Genomic DNA, 21289 nt, shown 5'->3' on the forward strand with positions numbered 1-21289 from the left:
AGCTGATTTCGCTCTGGCTCTCCTAGGAATCGGGCGCGTCTTATGTCTGTTCCAGAGGCCATCCGTGTCCGTGAGTGTTGTTCCCAGGATGGCACCTGCAGGGAGCGGGTCAACTCTGTATGTGGTGGTTTGATGTCCACTAACAGTGGTTCCTTCTAGGCTGTGGCTGGTCGAGGCAGCGTTTACACAGGTGGTGCTCGGAGAACCCTGGCAGCACCCGCTACTCAGTGCTTCTTTGGAATCAGACTAAGTCTGTGTTGCCCAAAGTCTGCAAAAGTCTGCAGGGTGTTAATAACTGTGGGTGGACGTCCCCCTCCCCGCTCTGAGTGCCTCTACCTCACGGGTCCTGTGACCGCAGGGGGCCGCTCGAGGTTCTGGAGTTGGTGCCAGTCTCCTGGCGCCCCCAAAATCCGAGTGGTGTCCAGGGTCACCCTCACAGACGTGTTGCCCGTGAGCTGCTGGTGAACAGCAGACTTCCTCTCTGGCTGGACGTCTCATGGTCTGTCTCTCTTCCAGGTGCTGTGGCCCAGCCCACGTGATCTGAAGACAACAAGAAGGAACCAATGGCTTTAGCAGGCGGCCCAGATTCCTTTCTGCACCATCCGTACTACCAGGTATGAATGAGTGTAGAGGGTGGATTCTGGCAGTGGTGCTGGCTGAGGGCCAGGGCACAAATGTAGCTCGTCACCTAACCATCCATCACTAGCAGGTCAAGGAGGAAGTACCGAGCAGGGGCTGTGGACACGTCCTGCAGCGCAAAGACCAGGCACGATCGCACGGCCTTCCTTGCTTTGCGTGGACAAGCTCGTCACTGTGACCACGGCATCCTCCTCTACAAGATTTGCAGTGTAGTGCACAGTTGCCTGCAATGAAGCAGGCCCTGTGTTGTCCCTGCTGGGCCTCGAAACTCCAGATGGCGAGCAGGAATGGTAGCAAGTGGGATTTCAAGCAGAGACCTGAGCTTACCAGGCGAGGAAGTGGGAAGGAGAAGGTCCCAGGCCCAGTGGAGACCTGCCTGTCTCGGGTGGAGCCCTTCTCACCCCAGTAGCATCAGGCAGGCTTTGCAGACACACAGGTTCACCTCCAGCCCCTCCGCACGGGCTGCCGGACGAGTTTTGTCTGTAAGTCCCCTTTATCTCCTGAGGCAGGTTTTCATTTGAATTTTTGCTTAATGGTGTAGACAGATACGTTTAATCCTTAAATCTTTTGACAAGTGAATCTTGGTTTCTCCCTGTCAACCCTTCAGCATGTAAAGCACTTGTATACATTTCTCTCTCGGCCTCCGTGTTTCCAGCAGGAGTCTTACATTTTGAAGTCCCTTGATCTGATTTTTGCACTTCTCTGAGCTTGTTCTCTTCCTTCATCTGTGGCGTCCCTGTTCAGCTGTAGTGATGGTAATTTGCCCCTTGCATCGTGGCTACAGAGAGGTGTCTTTTAAATTTTTTTTGGTGTCAAAGAGAAACAGATCTTGGAAGAGAGACTGGAAATTAAGAATAGCGTTCACTGTGCTTACTGGATTCGAGACAAAGCCACAGTCGGTTTCAAGTGAGAAAAGGGGGCTAAAACCTTTGCAGAGCCATGCAGTTTCCTGGTGACCCCTGGGCCCATTCCGTGGGTGAGCGTTCTCTAGGCCCTGCTCTCTGCCTCCTGCGTGATCGTTTTCTCAGTCTTAAAGAGGCCGTGGTTGCCTCACCCTGTTGACTGAAGCACCGTGCCGCCTCCAAGGGTCATGAGTTCAGCACTCCCTTGGCCGCTTAGCTTTGGCCAGTTGTCACCCAGCCTGCCAGCCTTACACTTGACACCAGGGCTCCCGGGAAAGTGGGATCAGTGAACTGCAGGGAAAACCTTCCCTAGGGAAGGGTGTCTGCAAGTTATCTGAGCAGTGTCCCCTTCGCTGGTCACAGAGAGGCCCGTAAGGGCCAGATAGGACGTAGGGAAGGTCCCCACCAAGGCCGTCTTAGCTTATCCCATTGGCATCTCAGATTTCCTCTGGTCCAGACAGAGATGGCAGGAGCGCCAGCCGCATCCAGTTCCTGTCCTTGCCGATGTGTTAGGTGTTTGTAGTTGCCGTCCCGGTTGCCCAAGGCTCTTCGCGGGAGCCAGGAGGCCGCGGACACACACCGTGGGCCCTGCCAGCGGAGCCCGTCACCCTGGAGGAAGTGCTCAGTCATGCCGGGCCGTGGCTTTTGCAGGCACAGCTGCGCTTCCGCGAGCAGCCAGCAGGCGGACCTGGCAGCTGTTACTCTCTGTTCCTGGAAAATCAGCTGACAGTTCCAGAATTTCTCAGAACATGGGATGATTTACAACCGTCAGTCTTGAGTAATCTGCAGTTACAGCAAAGAGATACATCTCCAAGTTTTACAGAGAAGAGTTTCTTTGTAAGATCATCAGCTACAGATACTGTTCTCTTTCTGGCTGCTCACTCATCGCTGCAGCTTGGGTTGGGTACGGGCTTCAGCCAATGAGGCGCTGCTCAGTTGAGTTGGTTCTGGACACAGAAGTACCAGAAGGATATTGTGCATTTAATTACCCTGCTTCCTGCTTCAGGGACAGAGGCAGCAGGTTGGTGGGGTGAAGGGGATGGGGGCGGGGGGGAGGGATGAACTGTTTCACTGTTTAAGACTTAGATTGTTCCTTTAAACTGTGTTATTGTCATAGTTCTCTGGCCTTGGGGGAAACCACGGGATGCCTCAGTGTCCCTGCTGGTGAAAAGAGTGGATGGTGTCAGGGTGTGGGGATGGGAAGAAGGGTATGGAAATTACCCAGCACTGGGCCAGCCTGGTCTTAGTTGCCCAGTCCAGGGTCGTTACCTGTAATTCCTTGTTTATTGTTTGTTGTTTTTTGGGGTTTTTTTTTTGGCTGTGCCTGTGGCTCGTGGGATCTTAGTTCCCTGACCAGGGATTGAACCCGGAACCTGAGCAGTGAAAGTGCAGAGTCCAGACCATGGGACCGCCAGGGAGTTCCTCGATAGCTCCTTGGATGTTGCTCAGACGCCAGCCAGGTGGCCCCTGCAGTGTCTGTGCTGGGTGGCAGCTCTTCTCCAGCAGCTACGCTCCTGGGGCTCCTGACTCCTAGTGGGGGGTTGGTCATGGGGAAACTGGGAAATGAGGTCATTGTGAGTAAGAAACATGATTCTGAAGCAGGTTAAATAGGACAGCGGGAGAGAGGTCAGGAGGTCCAGGAGGCCCCCTGAGGAGGTGCCCAGAGCTGGGGGGGTGATGCCGAAGCCAGGCCGGGGCAGAGCTCCTTCAGGGGCCAGAGGCCAGCACACCTGGCCTGAAGAGCCAGGAAGGGCTCTGGGTTTCAGTCACTTAGGAAGGAGATGCCTTTGGGGGTTTTGTAAATAGAGGCCTACAGCACACTGTCTGCAATTCTAAAACCCCCAAACCTCTGAATCAAGAAGTTTCTTTGCTTCTTACATCACTGAGAGTCCGACTTGGCCTGTCAGATCCAGGTCCCTCCGGCACACGGGAGGCTCCATGACTGGGCCGCCCTGGACCCTGTGTCATCTTTCTCAAATCCAGAAAATTCTTACTTTTCGGCCCCATCCTGCAGGGTTCTGAAGAAGGGATTGTGCACCTATCATGAGGTCCATTTTGTTTATTTATTATACATAAAGTAACATTTGCTGTCCTTTAGACACACATACACCCACAAACCCAGACAATAAAATGAGTTCAGGTACACACGTGAGTAAAATGTTGAACTGTGTTGTAGAAACGAGATGCTTGAACGTAAACTTGATACAGCTCGTTAAGGTTACTGTCCGTCCTTAGAGATCCTGGGGGCGAAGGTGTCCGAGATCCCACGAAGACACAGTGTGTCTGAGGTCCTGCGCTGCTTCCTCACGCGTGTGGAGTGGAGCCGGCCCCCCGCAACGGCCTGCGCACCCAGCCTTTCCAAGCTGCCACCCCAGTAGAGGGCTGCTGTCCTGGCCTTCCTGGTGCGTGAGCTCAGTGGCTCCACCCTCCGCATCAGTGAGATTGACAAGAGTCTGGGGCGTATGTCCAGCTACAGGAAGAACAAGTGCATGGTTGAAGGCCGGCTCCGGAGACTCAGAACTGCTCCGGCCAAGCGAGGTATGGCCGCAGGGGCCAGAGGAAAGCCTGGGGCGGAGGCACAGTTCTCGGATCATGGAGGAGGCCAGTGGCATGGAAGAGGAGGGAGAGGAGGAGACTGCAGCTGCTGTCGTGGCCGGAGGGGTCGAAGGATGGAGAGGTTGATGTCACGGCTGCTAGCATCCCAGAGCCAGAGTGCCAGAGAGAGAAGCTCAGCAAGCGTCAGCTCTCCTTTCACAGGAAGGTACTTTGCTTGTCACAGATGCTTCAGGCAGTCTCCTGGGGTCAGGACCACTACAGACGCCACTCCTGGGTGTTGCCCTATTTGACTGTATCTTTATGGAAGGAAGCAAGGAGGAACTTAGTTCCTGAGGATGTCATACAGCAGGAGACAGACTCCTTAAAAGTGGCAACCCACCCAGCACCCAGCCCAGCTTCCTCCTGTCTGAAGGGGGAGTTGGCTGACTCCAGCACCTCTGCCGGTCCTCCTGCCCGGGCCCGAGGCCGAGCTTGGAAGACTACGCCTGGCTCTCTGCAGCCTAGGCACCTGAAAGCTCCTGTCAGGGTTCAGGATTCAAAACAGTCCTATCCTCAGCTTCAGGCTTATGAATGTACAGATGTTTGTGAATCTAAATTTATTTCTTACTGTAATTTTAGGACCAATCTCACTTTTAATAATGTAAAAAAAAAGGAAAAAAAGTCTAGAGAAAAAAAATTCCTGTTTTTGCCATGTGATATTCTGCAAATGCAGCAGAAAAGTGCCTGTCAGTTGAATAAAAACCACATTTAATAGAGAAACAAACAAAGATTATTGGTGAATCTTTCAGATATTTAATCCAAATGTTTATTTCTACTTTTATCATTTTCTTCCTGATTTCTGATTTGAAAACACATCCGCTTGTATTAGAAGTAATGCGTCGTAGAAACTGTCCTTGTGACCCTGCCCTCCAGAGACTCCGTTTGCCAGTAGACAGTAGCAAAACAGCCTTCCTGCAATGGCCCCTCTTCCCCCCGATCCCCGTCCATAATTTCAGAAATTCTGTCCCGGCCCCACGTCTCTGCAGGTTGCTGCCTTTGGCCCCATCTTGGCAGTGCATTCTGAGCCTTCAGGCCAGGAGCCTCCCCTTGCAGGTCACAGGTTGGCAAATCACAGCCTGTGGACCACATCCAGCCCCTGCCTGTTTGTGTAGATAAAGTTTTATTGGAACACGGCCACGCTGCTTCACTTACATCTCATCTGGGACTGCTTTCGGGCCTCACCAGCAGAGCTGGGCAGCATCTGGCTCTCTGCAGACCACCTCCTGCTTTAGGACATCGATGAGTGCAGTGAGTCTTCTCGGAGGACAGAGGCCCAAGTGGGCCCCTTGTGTCCGCGTGTGCCCTCCCTCATCGTGGGGACGGCAGGGACAAGACTCAGCCCCTCCCCGAGAGACCTGGCTTGCCAGTCACACACAGCTTTGGGTCTTCTTTGGGTTCACCTCTTGTTTCTCTATCTTGGGACGTGGCCTCATCCCTTTTGGTCTAGACTTGGGATCGTTCTCTGGAATCGAATTCCGTTCCCAAAGGTGGCCACTGTCACTTATTTTTTAGCCCGAGAGTTTTCCTGTGACTTCTGCATTCCTCATCTTACAGGCCCGTACTCTGGCAAAGAGACATTGTCATTGGACTCCGTTTTCTTCAAAAGATGTGTGGGGACTTCCCTGGTGGTCCAGTGGTTGAGACTCTGGGCTTGCACTGCCAGGGGGCACAGGTTCGGTCCCTGGTTTGGGGGACTAGGATCCTGCATGCTCTGTGGGAAAAAAAAGAGAAAAATTTGTGAACAGTTCCTCCTACTCATCATGGTGGGGGAGATGGATGCAGAGATCACTTGAAACAGCACTTATTTTTATTTTATGAGACTCTTCCAGTGGATAGGACCTTCACTTAAAGTGGTTTTACAAATCGTTCAAGATTATTTCTGAATTTAATAACAACCACTATTTAATAGAGATGTTTTGTGAGGTGAAGCCAGCAATTAGTGAATGTATTGACAATATACTCTTCGAGACTGGATGCTTTTTAGGTTCTCTGTACGTGTCTTGTTTACAATGTCATTGTGAGAATTAAAGTTAATGACATAGAGCCCCTGGCCTTGTCTTGGCACATAAACGAACCTCGTTAAACGAGAGCTGTTATTTTGATACACAACGCAAGCTGCCGTCTGATTTGCTAAAAAATGCAGATTCTTTTTTGGCAGTAGAATTTTTAACTGATTTTTTGTGATGTCTCTGTCAGTTTGAGGTTATAATCTTCTCAGGTCTTTGAAATCACAGTGGAATATCCACTTAAAAAGTAGATGGTTCTTGGTTTGGGTAAACATTTTCTTCCTGATCTGACTCATTGCAGCCAACTGGTTTTATTCCTTGGAACCCTGAATAGTTAGTGACGTGCTAGGAAACCGCACAGGCGTTTATATTTTCTGTAACTTGTGGAATCAGTTGAATGCCCTTTTCTTTAAACACTGCGAGTCACGTGGCTGATTTGTTCCTCCCCTCCGTGTTCTGTGAAAGATGGAGTGCCCATGGCCGGATGCTGGGATCAAGATGCAGGAGGAGGCAGCCCCTCCTCAGGAGACTCCCAGCCTTGGTGGGACAGACAGGCAGGGGACACGCTAAATGTCAGTCTCAGCCGTGTGCTTGGTGAGGAGTTGGGGGGTCCCCGTCGCTCACCACGCAGCGGAGGCCAGGGATCAGGGAGAAGATTCGGCATGTTTGGGTCCTCAACTTGGGTCCTCTGATTTTACCCTCCACCAACCCTCAGAGGTGGAACCTTCATGCCTTCGTGATACCCATTTTACAGGTGAGAAAACCAAGCCACTTACTATGTGCTTGGCTGTCATGCCAAGGACTTTACTTGGATTTTCCTAAGTAGGAATCTTCTCACAACCTTGTGAGCTGGGGCCTTCATGTTCTCCCCTTTTCAGATGAGACTAGCAGGGCAGAAAAGGCCATTTCCCCTACTGGGTAACAAGTGTTTTTCCTAGCATGTGTGTCTGTGGGGGGTGTGAGTATTCACATTGTGTGGACCACGTGGGTCCCGCTCTCCTCAGAGCCTCGCGGTGAAGCCTTGCGTCTGTGCCCTGGGATCCTGCACTCACGGAATTTCCTTGACTAAGTGCCATCATGGATCATCCTTAAAAGTGGATCCGTTGGAAAATGTTTGAATTTCAAAATTGTTAAAATGGGAGAGTGTCTTAGAATCAGTGAAATTCTACAGATAAGTACATATAAATGAAAATTTTAGAAGTATACATTTTTTTTTATTAGAGAGGGATAGACTTGCTCTATCCTGAATGCTTTTGTCTGTGCTGCTTAAACCTCATCTTCTGGAAGAATGTGGGCTTCAGGTCTTGGATTTCTTCTCCAGTATTCACAGAGCTGAATTCATTGAATACCTCCTGTGTGTTCTTCCTGTCCTGTGTCTGGTACCATGGCCAGCACTGTGCATGGGTTGGGTATCTGTTTCTTCTAGGCTTGCAGGTGCTGGTTACACCCAGGTCGCGTATCTGGTACCTGGTGGATCGGGTGTGGCCTGTGGACCAGGTCTCCCTCCCTGTCCCTCTGTTTCTCCTGGGAACCCTGTGCTTGGCTGGGCAGGTGTGTGATGCCCGCCTTCAGGCCGATAGATGGATCAAGGGGCCAGACTTTATTAACGCTTTGTTTAGTGAGATTTCCTAGCGTGACAGAAGGGGCTTGGGCCAGCAGAGCGGGAGGGGAGCGGGAGAGGGCAGGATCTGCTCGTGGAACGGTGACTGAGGCCCCGGGTTCCTTGTGGCTGCTCAGCCTCGGGGCGGCCTGGCTGCTGGTTCAGCCGCCCCCCTGACTCTCGCTGATTGCTGTCACGTCGCAGGGCCCCCAGACCGGCATTTGCCCTTTGCGGTGCCGGCGGAGTCCTGACCGTCATCCGCGTCATCCCCTGGGGCCTGGGCGGTCCTGCTTGGTCTGGCCGCCGCTGCCCACCTGGCTTGCCTCCTCCTGGCCTGTTACCTTCCCACCACCTCCTGGCCGCTGGCTGTCGGGGGCCCCCATGCACCCCACCTTCTGCACATGTCCACACGGGCCCGGCCCTTGGCGAGCGCGTGCTCTAGATGTCCCCTCACCCTGGTCTCGGGTTAACACTCCCTCTTTGCAGGAAAAGTGGCCGGACCTTCTAAGGGGGGTGGACGGGGGTCGTGGTTTGCCCATCACAGACCCGAAGTCCACCTGTCGCGCTGCCCTCCTGCACAGTTGCCTTCTGCCCACACGACCTCCACGTTCAGCCCTGAGTTATCTCACCTGCGCCCGGCCCGCGTGGAGGCTCTGCCCTGCTTCCCTGGAGCAGGACGGCCGTATTGGAGGCGGGGGTGCCCCGGGCTTGCCTATGCACTTGGCTTTGGGTTTGCAAGTGGGCTCTGGCCGCTGTGGGGAGACCTGGCTCCCCCTGCCCCGCCAGCGGCATCCTTCCCAGGGCCACGGATCCGAGGCTGTGCGTGCCTCCAGCCCCCCGAGGGTGGGCCTGTTTGGCGGATGGTGGCTTGTGCAGGGTGGAGGCTGCAGACACACAGGCCCCGGGGCCATTTCTGTGCTCTCTGACAAATCTGAAGATGGGGTCGCAGGCTGGGCCGTGTCACCGTGTTATAATATCTGATTATGGCCCGTCCTGCTCACAGTGGTCCTGTTAATGACTGGTTAGACGTGTCTTGGAGGTGATGGGGTGACGTGGAGCTTTCCCTGGCTGGGTCTGGACGCTGGAGAACTTCCTGCTTGCTCGGCTGAGAAGGGATGAATAAGCTGGATGCTTTCTGCAGGTGCAGCGGACGTGCAGCTGGAGCACAGGGGCAGGTGGTGAGCACACAGAAAATGCTTCCGTGGATGGAAACTTCGGCAGTTGCAACTGTTTTCCAAAAATGGTGCATTTGGGGAGAAGAGGGAACCTTAAAATTACTCCTTTTGTTAAAGTATACAGAGTAATTTCAACACAAGCTTCTTGACTCTAATCTCCTATTTAAGTGTTTGGTCTTTCTAATAGCAGCTAGTTTTCTGTTATATTCTTATATCCTATAGTCTCATAGTGCCCTGCACAGTGTCCTGATATTGTTCCTGGCTATTCTTTCCTCTTTGGGCAAAGTGTCCTCCGCTCCCTGGGTCTTCCCTGCTCCACTGCAACCAGTTATTAACCCAGCAGCGATCTTCATGTACAGTAAACACTCACTTTGGCACTTTGCTCAGAACACGCTAAATATTTATGCATGTTCAAGGGAGACCCTGAGAACGTGGCTACTGGTCCTTTAAAAATTATCATCATTATTATTTTATTAACTAGGCAGAAATCAGAAGAAAAGTTGTTTGAAGTTACTATAATTGAGGGTTTCTATTACCATCAACATCTCTGAGATTCTCCTGTAATTGAGCATAAAGGAAAGATCTTAATGAATTTTCTGTCACTCTGCTTTAAGTTTTTCCAGAAAGGTGATAGAAATCTGACATTTCTTTTTCCAGCCTTCAGCCTCTGGGGTAGTTCTCCTGGGCTTGCTCAGGCGTAGGGAGGTTCCATGAAGGTTTTCAGTCCTGCCCCAGCCGCTGGGGATGGGGCTGGAGGAGGCTGTCTCCAGCAGCTGCTTACAGGTACCTGGGAGCCTGCTTAGGAGAAAGGGACTGGGCTTAAAAGATAAATTTAAAAAGAAGTAGAAGGAACATACGCTCACAGGAAAAACACAGCATCATCATTTGTAGAAGCTTCCAGAGTATCATGGAAATGTCAGAAGCCGCATCTGACCTTTATTTTGCGGGGAAACTGGCACCTACCGCGGTTGTTACAGATGGTCACCATCAAGATGAAGATACTGAATGCACTCTGCCCAGGCTGCTGCCTGCACCTGGGCAGAGGTCCTTAGTCTACATTGCCCTGGACACCTGGGCCTTCCGCCCTGTAGTCTTTGCCGGGGCCTCTTTTCAGAAAGTGAGGTCCTCCCTTGAGTTTTATTTAAATTGTGGTTTCCTCCCCTACTTGCCCTGTTATAGGCTTTCCTTTTATTATTCCATGCTACCACCCTCTTAAATTATAAATCAGGAAATTGCATAGTATGTTTAGTGCTTACTGTTTGTTTTCTCCAGGTAAAATATGAGGGTGAGTCGAAAATTATCTGCACTCTAGTTACATTAAACCTTCTGTTGACCTCACTATCTTATCAGTGCTTTCCGTTCAAGGCTGCTGTCTCCCCAGTCACTGCTGTGCAGGTGTAGACGTGTTAGTTCATTTGTAACTGCGGTGCAAGCAGGAATGGATGCCCCACTTGTGATTCACACAAAAGAAGAGCAGTGTGCAGTGACTCGTTTTTCGTGGTCTGAGGGTGTACCTGGTGCCGTTACTTATCGAAGACTTTGTGCGCAGTATGGAGAAAATGTTTTGTCTCGAAGAAGTGTGTATGAATGGATAGAGAAGTTCAAGGAAGGTCGCAGAAGTGTTAGCCATCAAGAAAGAGCCAGATTCAGTTCTCATGAAGAAGGAAAGACAGCGGTGCATTCGTGGCTCGCAGCTCAGCCTGAAACATTTTTTAATGAGGGGATACGAATGCTTGTTGACAGATGGACAAAGTGTATTGAAAAGCAAGGAGATTATGTGGAAAAGTGATGTAATTGTTTTTTTCTAAAAGCTAATTAGAATAAATTCTACAGCCAGAGTGCAGGTAATTTTGACTCACCCTCGTATAAACAGTAAAAGGACAGGATCCTTGCTTTAAGCACTAATGTGCTGGCCTTGTAGCAGAAGCTCAGGGTGTTTACGTTGAATGGGTGAGTCTCTTTGAAGATCACCTGTGTTTCCCTGATCGTAGGTGACCTGGTGGTCGGGCACCCTCGCCTCCGAAGTGCTGTGACTGCTGACCCGGTCACTGTGTCACCCTGGGGTGGAGTCTCTTGTCCCCTGTGAGCTTAAAGACATCGGCCGCTAACCGCAGACTTCTTTTCTTTGGTTCAGCAAGCTTTCTCACACCTGAGAGCTGTGAGAGGCAGTTTCTGCTTTCAGGGTTTCCAGGGCTGGTCCTCAGGGTGGGTGTGGTGTGTTTGGGGGTCCCAGTGAACTGGGTGTTGATGTGTTTACGAAACCTGCTTCTTAAGGAGCAAGTTCTGGACTGAACTAGGGGCACAGAGTGAGGATTGAGGGCGCGGTCTCAGGGGTCCCTGGGCGGGTCCTCTGTCTCCCATCCTGGGGTGTGACGCGGGCAAGGTGGTCATGTCTTGGATTCTCCGCGAGCCAGCAGTTCAGGGCGAGACGTGGCGCGGCCAAACTTGGGTTGCTGCCGTGGCCACATGGAGAGTGTGGGTTGACGTGGGGTTAGGAGGCCGGTCTCCAGGCTTGGGGCCAGTTAGAGTGTGGATTAGGAAGGGTTTGAGGCCTCCTCTCATTTCTGTCCTAGGTGAGCTGATGGATAGCTGAGTGGCCTTTACTGAAATATATCTGGGTTTCCATTGCTGTGTCTTCAAGGGGGCTCTCCTACCCCAGACCACTCCAGCCCTCTGGGAGGGAGCTTCTCAGTGTGTCCTAGGAGATCAGACATCGGGATGGAGGGAGACTGGGGAAGGGGTGCAGTGTCTGATCTGCTGTTGATCCCAGCGGCGTATTTTTCACCTCCAGAGGTTGGATGTGGTCATTGTTTGTCTTTCTTTTTTTTCCTTATCAGGTCCCATTTCCTTTCCCTTCCCGAACACATGGAGTGTGTTGTAACACACCTGTCTTCTCCTCCTGTCCTCTGACATTTCTAGGTCTGTTTCTCTTGGTTGACTTCTCTTATCATTAGGGATCTGATTTTCTTTTCATGTCTGGCAGTTTTTGATTGGATGCGAGACATGGTGAATCTTACATGCTTGAGTGCTGGCTTTTCTTTTTTTCTTTTTGGGGGGTAGTCCTTTAAATATTTGGGAAATTTGTTACAGGAACAGTTAGGCTTCTTGGAAACAGTTTGCTCCTTTTGAAGCTTGCTTTTAAACTTTGTTAGCTGCACCTAGAATCACTTTAGGTCCAGGCCTCACTTGCCCTCACTGTGAAGGCAAGACCCTTCTGAGGACTCGATTCAGCGCCTCGCCTGTCAGGAGGTTTCCTACCTGGCTGGTGCCAATGCAGACTTTGTCTTGCCCTGTGCAAGCTGTGGTGCTTGTTCTGCCTGCTTCTTTCCAGTGGTTCTTTCCTGGCTGTGGTAGCGTCCTCGAGTCCTGCACTAGGGCTCCCTCTGGGTGTCTCCAGTGCCCTCCTCCCGGCCGCAGCCTCCTCTCTGCCCCACCTCCCTGGACTCCGAATTCCGTCTCCTTAGAAGGACCCCCAGACCCTGCCTGAGACCCCTTCACCGCACTGCAGGTTGGAAACTCTTTGGAGCCCTCGAGGTGTCCCTGGGGGGGCTCCCTGCATCTGTTTCCCCTCCCTCAGGAGTGCTGTCCTATGCTGCCTGTTGTCCAGTGGATGAAAACTGCTTCAATTTTTTGGTTATTTAAGAAGAAGAGGGTACATGCAATCCTTGTATTCCATCTTGGCTGGAAGCACAGAAGTCCTTGGAATATTATTTCAACCATGGTTTTAGGACTAGATTAGCCTCGGAACATTTTTACATAATATACAGAATCGGCTTTGGAGCTGAAAAGAAATACAGAGGTCATGTGGTCCAGAGACCTCACGTTATGGATGAGGAAATGGGCACAGTGAGTGCAGTTATTTGCTCAGCGTCAGAGGGTTTGTCAGAGTGGCGATTTATAAGTGTTTGGCTCATGCCACAATAAGGCTTTTCATACACGAAGGACAAAGATGCACAGCCTCTCGTGGCCAGCGCTGAGGCTGGGACCCCGAGGTCCCGCAGGGGCAGGGAGCCCTCGGTCGGGGAACCGAGTGTGCTGTGCCCTGGGATCGGTGCTGCTCTCCCTCCCTGCCCCCCCCCCCCTTTTTTAAACCGAAGTGTAGTTGATTTACAATGTTGTGTGTTTCAGTTGTACTGCAAAGTGATTCAGTTATGCATGCTTTTATATATATTTGTGTATATATGCATATATATTCTTTTTCAGATTCTTTTCTAGCATAGATTCTTACAGGATATTGAGCATAATTCCCTGTGCTGTACAGTAGGGCCTTGTTGGTTTGTCTTGGCCACTTGCTTTGCACAAAGCTCCGTGGGGGACGTCACCTGACCTGTCAGCCGGGCGCTTCACATGCTTCTGGACGCTTTGCTCTGCCCTGCCCCACTCATACCTGCCCTCTTAGGAGCTATCACACCTGGCCCAGGTGCTGTGTGGGAACCCAGGTGGGACACGGTGGGGACCCCGCTTCCCTCATTCTGCCTCCAGACTCGTGGCCGGGGGCTGGCGGTCACCCCTGGGCTCGTGCCCTCTGCTCGCCAGAGGGACATGGGAACAAGGAAGAGCCACCCCGGGGATTACATCATATTAAGCCCTGGGGCCTTTTCCTGGTCCACCAGGGCAGCGAGAACCCTTTCCAAGTTCTGAGATTGTTGTTGAGAAAGGTCAGGGAAGAGACGCCTGTCCTCAGCCTGCCGACCGGGGCAGGGAGTACGGGCCGGCACTCTGCTGGGAGGGTGGCCCTGCCTCGGCCAGTCCCCCCAGCACCCGGCGCGCGGCTGGTCCCGGGGTCTGAGTGTAGATGCTGGGGGTGGGGCTGGGGTGCGGAGAGAGAAAGCAGGGAGCTTTGTGCTGAGGACCTCGGGGTCTCCTGACAGTGCTCTGTGTGCTCCACCAGGGGTGTCCCAGGACTGGGTCCCCGCTTTAGACGAGGACGCTGAGGCTCGGGTAAGGGATCGTCACCCGGCTAGTGTACCCGCATTTTGAACCCGTCTCCCCGACCTAGAAGCTGGGCTCTCATCAGCTTGCGACTCTGCCTTGTCAGCCAGCTTCATGACTCAGCCCTTTTCACTTGAGGTCCTTGTGCTGCTGACCCGACTCCCTTTGTCTCCTGGAGGGATTCAGTCCGTGGGTGGTATTTCGCCTGGTCCTTGAGGCTCCCTGAGGCTCAGTGCCTGGGGTCACCTTCTGTGATGGGTGCGGGGCCAAGGACAGGGAGGGGAACCAGTCGTCGCTTCCAGAAGGTGGAGTCCTGGTTGCACCAGAAAGCTGTGGGGCCAGAGTCAGAACACGTTTGACTCCATTTGACAGTTTGCTGTGTGTTTATCAGATTGCTCTGACACCCTGTGTTGCATTTTGTCCAGGGTGGTTTGGAGGGTCTGCATCCTCTCGTTTCCCAGACAAGTCCCTCCAGAGCCTGAAGCTGACCCAGGCATTGCTTGCGGGCCCCTCTGACACATGAACGTTGTATAAGTCCGTGTGGATGTTTGGTCTGTATCCACGTCCCTTTTCTCCAGGGAGGAGGGTCCCAGGGAGCACACCGAGTGGGTGGTGGGACGTGCAGGCCCTCCCGTCTTGTCCTGCTTCTGCTGCTTACACACTTGCCACGCTACCTGCCTCCCCTCCCCCAGCTGCCTTGTAGATGGGCTGTGACGTGATGTCATGCCTCCCCTGCGTGGGAGCGGCTGCAGGACGAGGGCAGGAGGCTGGTGGCACGTGGCCAGCCAGGGGGTGGGGCCGTCGGTGCTTGATGAGTCAGGTCACGTCCACAGCCGTGCTCCGTGCGGAGTGAACCCTGCTCTCCCGTCTCACGGGCTGAGTGACCGGGTCATCAGGAAAGTGCTGCCGGGCTCTGACTCACTGGGCCCTCCCGGGAGGGGAGGGAGGAGCACTGGGCGCCCGGACGTCCTGACCCGGGCAGATCGCCAGGTGTTGCTGAGAACCAGTGACCCCGCCAAGGGTTCTCTTCCAGGAGAGCCTGAGGCATCTCACATGGCCTCCGGCTCCCTGTCTGCATCTAGAAAGTTCTGCGGGCCCCAGAGGGCAGCCAGGACACTCACAGCAGAATCTATGACAGGAGCCACCAGTTGTGCTTAAAATCAGTGAGTGAGTAACCTGAGAAAACCTTCAACCTCACAGGAAAGCAGGGATGGACAGTAGAGTGAGTGGCACAGGGAACCCTGTGCTGTCATTTACTAAGTGGGCTGTTTGTAATGTCACGTTTCTAGTTAGTTACTGTTTCACCGGCTTGAGATGTTTGACTGCTTTTCTGAGCCACTGTAGTTGTATTGGCAGGAACTTCCCACCTTTCTCTAGCTCCTGAGACGCAGACCCCTTGTAAAATTGTATGGTTGTGAGACCGTCGGTGTTTCCAGCCACTGGCCTCCCTGTCCATCTCCGAGTGACTGCTGCCTCTTCTCTGAAGCAACACCTGATCTTTGCTGTTAGTCACTCAGCCCTTGTTCTGAGTTTTACTCAGTGTGTGTTACCTCTTCTGGTGTTATTTACAAGTTAACTTATATCCATACTGAAGGACTTGGGTACAGTGAGAAGCCCTCAAATACTGCAAGAGTTGATTTGTCCTTTGGGGCTGGAGAGGAGATGGGCAGGGTCCTGAATCGGGGTGGGGTCAGGTGGGCAAAACCGCTGTGAGCGATGTAAGGAAGGGGTTCGTTGGGGGGCATCTTCCTATTTTGGAGAAAAGCTTTTTTTGTACTTAGAGATGGTCCAGGTATTTGCATGTCAGAGTCAGTAGCCTGTATTCATACAACATGAACAGAAACTATTACCCTCACTCCTTGATTCGGGAAGGCTGGTGTGGTGAGTTTTCCTTTCTCTTGATGAAATAAAATTCATATTTTATGGCAAGACAAGAAAAATTTAAACAAAATTTTCTTTGCCCCTTTGGGTCTCCTCCCCCATCTTTAGTGTGGGTTGTGCATCTACATTAACCAGACCTCTTTAGGAGAGAACATTCCTTCTTAATCTCATCAAGGGTCACAGCTCCTTAGGAGAGAACCTTCTTTCTTCATCTTGTGAGGGGCCACAATGACCCATGACCCACTACTCACTTTGCATGTGTAGATCTAGATTGTGTAGACCGTCAGTAACACATCGTTTGACGTATAACCCTTTGTCTCAAAAACTTTTGTAACTTTGCTTTGACCTCCAACAGGTGGAACAGTCCTCAGAGCTTTCTGAAGGACTGTCTCCCGGGTTATAATCCTCAGGTTGGCTCAAATAAAAGTTTCCATTTCTTTCTTAGATCAGCTATTGATTGATTTTTTTGTGGACACTCTCGTCACAGGTTCTTGGACCCAGGTGAAGCCAAGTGTGTGATTTGGTTTTAGGGTCAGTTTGAGGAATCCCTCTTGTCTGTGCTCTTCCATAGAGTAAACAGGCAGGGTGTCACCTGGGGCAAAACATGGCTCGAGGTCGCTTATTACGAGTGTTATTTCCTTTGGGTGCAGGGGCTAATTTTGCAGGCCTTGCACCCGGCAAAAGGTGGGGTGCCGATACTACGACTTTTGTCAAGCTCTCTGATGTTTTAGGACTTTGTGTGGTTGGTTAGCAGTGTGACAGCTTGTGTAGCACCAGTAGCTCAGTACTGGTAAGAAAGTGTTCTATCAGATCACATGTGGTCCACACATTATTTAGCCATGGTGCTGGCGGCCAGTCCCCTTCTTTCTCGTCTGTAAGGATGGGGGTAGAGCAGTACCTATTACAGAAGGGGCGGAAGTGCGAATGCACGTAATTGTCTAGCACCCTGCCTGGTCCCCAACATTATAATAGAAAACCGCCATTTCTGCATTTTTTAAACCTTTTGTTGCCCCCGCTTCACCCATTTCTCCCAGCCCTCACCCCCTGTCTCTGGCGCCCAGCAATCTGTTCTCTGCATCTATGAGCTTTATTTTTTTATTTTATTGACGTGTAGCTGATTTACAATGTTGTGTTAATTACTCCTGTACAGAAGAGTGACTCAGTTATACATATATATGTATGTGTGTGTGTATGTATATATTCTTTTTTTCATATTCTTTTCCATTATGGTTTTTCACAGGATATTGAATGCAGTTCCCTGTGCTGTACAGTATGTTTATCCATCCTATATATAATAGTTTGCATCTGCTAATCCCAAACTCCCAATCTTTCTTTTAAAATTTTTTTAGATTCCACTTACGTGAGAGACCCAGAGATCTTACAGTATTTGTCTTTCTGTATCTGACCTATTTCACTTAGCATAATGCCCTCAGGGTTCACCCTTGTTGTCACAAGATTTTATTCTTTTTTATGTCTGGATAATATTCTATTGTGTGTGTATGCCGTATCTTCTTTATCCATTCATCCATCAGTGGACATGTAGGTTGTTTCCATATCTTGGTTATTGTAAATAATACTGCAATGATCATGGGGGTGCATGTATCATTTTAAATTAGTATTTTCGTTTTCTTTGGATACCTGGAAATAGAATTGTGGATCACATAGTGGCTCTGTTTTTCATCTTCTGAGGAACCTCCATCCTGTTTTCCATAGTGGCTACACCATTGCACATTTCTATCAAGGCACAGTTTCCTCTCACCACATCGTCTCCAACCCTCGTCATTTCTTGTCTTTTTGATAATAGTCATTCTGACAGGTATGTGGTGATATCTCATTGTTTTGATTTGCATTTCCCTGATGCTCAGTGATATCGAACATCTTTTCATGTGCCTGTTGGCCACCTGTGTGTCTTCTTTGGGAAAATGTCTATTCAGGTTTTCTGCCCATTTTTTAATAGGATTGGGATTTTCTTGTTTGTTTGCTTTTGGTGTTAAGTTACATAAGTTCTTTATATACATGTATTTTGGGTGTTAGCCCTTTATCAAATATATATTTGCAAATATTTTCTCCCATTCACTAGGGTGCCTTCTTATTTTGTTGATGCTTCCTTTGCTGTGCAAAAGCTTTTTAGTATGATGCAGTCCTACTTACTTACTTTTACTTTTGTTTCTTTTGCTTTGGTGTCAGATTGAAAAAATCATCACCAAGACATCCTTGACATAAGTCAAGGGGCTTACCACCTATGTTTTCTTCTAGAAGTTTTATGATTTCGAGTCTTATGTTCAAGTCTTTAATTCATTTTGAGTTAATTTCTTTGTATGATATAAGGTAATGATTGAGTTTCATTCTTTTGCATATAGCTGTCTAGTTTTCCTGACATCATTTATTGGAGAGACTGTCTTTCCCCATTGTATATTCTTGGCTCCTTTGTCATAAATTATTGACCATATATGTATGGGTTTATTTCTGGGCTCTCTGTTTTGTTCCTTTGATCTATGTGTCTGTTCTCGTGCCATTATCATGTTGTTTTAATTACTATAGCTTTGTAATATATAGTTGTCCCTTGGTATCCAGGGAGAATTGGTTCCAAGACCCCTCTCAGAAACCAAAATCTGCAGTTGCTCAAGTCCCTTATATAAAATGGTACAGTATTTGTGTATAATCTATGCACGTCCTTCCATATACTTTAAATCATCTCTAAATCACTTATAATACAGTGTAAACACTATCTAAACCATTGGAAATATAATATAAATGTATTGTATTGCTGTTGTGCAGCAATTCAAGTTTGCTCTTTGGAATTTCCTGGAATTTTTTTTTTTCAAATATTTTCAGTCCACAGTTGGTTGAATCCTCGCGTGAGGGGCCAACTGTGGTTTGAAATCAGGGAACATGATGTCTCCAGCTTTGTTGTTCTTTCTCAAGATTGCTTTGGCTATTCAATGTTTTCGTGGTTCCATACAAATTTTAGGACTATTTGTTCTATTTCTTTGAAAAATGACATTGAAATTTTGATAGGGATTTCATTGAATCTGTAAATTGCTTTGGATAATATGGACATTTTAACAGTATTGATTCTTCTCATCCATGAGCATGGAATATCTTTCCATTTATTTGCATCTTTAATTTCTTTTGTTAATGTCTTACTGTTTTCAGTGTACAGGCCTTTCATCCCCTTGGTTAAATTTATTAGGTACTTTATTCTTTTTGATGTAATTGTAAATGAGATTATTTTCTTTATTTCTCTTTCTGATAGTTCATTGTTAGTGAATATAAATGCAGTTGATTTTGTATCCTGCAACTTTACTGAGTTCATTTGTTGTTAGCTCTAACAGTTTTTTGGTGGAGCTTGTAGTGTTTTCTATATATAAATACATGGCATCGCTGAACAGTGAGTTTCACTTTTTATTTTCCAATTTGGATGCCTTTTACTTCTTTTTCTTGGCTAGTCCTTCCAATACTATGTTGAATAAGAGTGGTTAGAGTGGGCATCCTTGTCTTGTTCCTGATCTTACAGGAAATGCTTTTAGCTTTTCACTACTGAGTATGATGTTAGCTGTGGGCACATCATATATGACCATTATTATGTTGAGGTACATTCCCTCTATACCCACTTTGTTGCAAGTTGTCATCAAAAATGATGTTGAATTTTGTCAGATGTTGTTTCTGCATTTATGGAGATGATCATCCGATTTTTTTAGCCTTCATTTTGTTAGTTTGGTGTATCATTGACTTGCATATGTTGAACCATCCTTGCATCCCTGAAATGAATCCCACTTGATCATGGTGTATGATCTTTTTGTTGAATTTGTTGAATTTGGTTTTGTTGAATTTAGTTTGCTAATATTTTGTTGAGGATTTATACATCTGTGTTCATTAGGGATATTAGCTTACAATTTTCTTTTCTTGTGGTGTCTTTGTTTGGTATTAGAGTAATGCTGTCCTTATAAAATGAGTTTGGAAGCATTCCCTCCTATTCTGTTTTTTGGAAGAATTTGAGAAGGATTGGTATTGATTCCTCTTGGAAAGTTTGATCGAATCCACCAGTGATGTCATCTGGTCCTGGACTTTTATTTGTTGGGAGGATTTTTATTACTGGTTAAATCTTACTAGTAATAAGTTTGTTCACGTTTTCTATTTCATCATGATCCAGTCTTAGTAGGTTGTATGTTTCTAGATATTTATCTGTTTCTTCTAGTTTGTCCAGTTTGTTGGTGTATAGTTGTTCACGGTGGATTCTTATGTTTCTTTGTATTTCCGTGGTATCAGTTGTAAAGTATCCTCTTTCATTCCTGACTTTATTTGTGTCCTCTTTTTTTCCTGCTGAGTCTCACTAAAGGTTTGTCAATTTTGTTTATTTTTTCAAAGAACGTGATCTTAGTTTGATTGATCTTCTCTATCATCTTTTTAGTCTCCATTTCATTGATTTCTGTTCTAAGTTTTATTTCCTCCCTTATACTGTCTTTGGGCTTTGTTCTTCTTTTCCTAGTTCCTTGAGGTGTAAAGTTAGGTTGTTTATTTGAGACTTTTGTTGTTTCTTGAAGTAGGCCTGTGTCACTGTGAGCTTTCTTCTAGAACTGCTTTTGCTGCATCCCACAAATTTTGGTTTGCTGTATTTCCATTTTCATTTGTCTCAAGGTATTTTTTTATTTTTATTTCTTTGAACCATTGGCTGTTGAGTAGCGTGTTGTTTAATCTCCACTTATTTGCCAATTTTACAGTTTTCTTCCTATAATTAATTTCTAGTGTCATATTATTGTGATCAGAAAATAGCACTTGATCTGATTTCTGTTGTAAATTTATTAAGACTTGTGTTATAGACTAACCTAAGATCTAACTTGGGAAATGGTCCATGTGTACTTAAGAAGATTATATATTCCGCTGCCTTTGGGTGGAATGTTCTGTATATATCTGTTCAGGCCAGGTATCCTAATGTATGTTTTAAGGCTAATGTTTCCTTACTGATTTTCTGTCTGGACATCTGGATGATCTATCCACTGATGTAAGTGGGATGTTAAAGTCCCTACTCTTATTGTATCGCTGTCTATTTCTCCTTTTAGGTCTGGTAATATTTGCTTTATGTAGTGAGGCACTCCTATGTTGAGTACATAGATATTTACAAATGTTACATCCTCTTGTTGGATCTACCCCTTTATCATTGTGCAGTGCCCTTTGTCGTCTCTTATTACAGTCTTTATTTCCAAGTCTGTTTTGTCTGATATAAATGTAACTGCTCCACCTTTCATTTGGTTTCCATTTATAAGAAATGTCTTTTTGCATCCCTTCACTTTCAGTCGGTGTGTGTCTTTATATCTGAATTAAGTCTCCTGTAGGCAGCCTATAGATTGGTCTTATATTTTTATCCATTCAGCCACCTCATGTCTTCTGATAGGAGAGTTTAGTCCATTTATATAAATTATTTATTGATAGGTATGAATTTACTGCCCTTTTGGGTTTTTTTTTTTCCTGGTTGTTTCCCTAGTTCCTCTCTTGTCTTCTCTTTATGATTTGATGACTTTCTTTAGTGTTTATATAATGCTTCTATTCCTTTCTCTTTTC

At 48.2% G+C, this 21289-nt stretch overlaps 1 protein-coding gene across 10 annotated transcripts in view; it reads left to right on the top strand.

Moving 5' to 3' along the window:
* GRB10 (growth factor receptor bound protein 10) overlaps nucleotides 1-21289 on the top strand; it is a 183369-nt gene that overhangs the window by 58279 nt on the left and 103801 nt on the right. For all 10 annotated transcript variants that reach the window (XM_057733494.1, XM_057733495.1, XM_057733496.1 and 7 more), the window contains one exon: nucleotides 517-614. In XM_057733494.1, coding sequence (XP_057589477.1) covers nucleotides 564-614 — 51 coding nt within the window. In that variant the 5' untranslated portion in view covers nucleotides 517-563. Of the gene's footprint in view, nucleotides 1-516; nucleotides 615-21289 lie in introns of those variants that run through there.

The sequence above is a fragment of the Hippopotamus amphibius genome, chromosome 4 (assembly GCF_030028045.1).
Source record: "Hippopotamus amphibius kiboko isolate mHipAmp2 chromosome 4, mHipAmp2.hap2, whole genome shotgun sequence".
NCBI lineage: Eukaryota > Metazoa > Chordata > Mammalia > Artiodactyla > Hippopotamidae > Hippopotamus > Hippopotamus amphibius.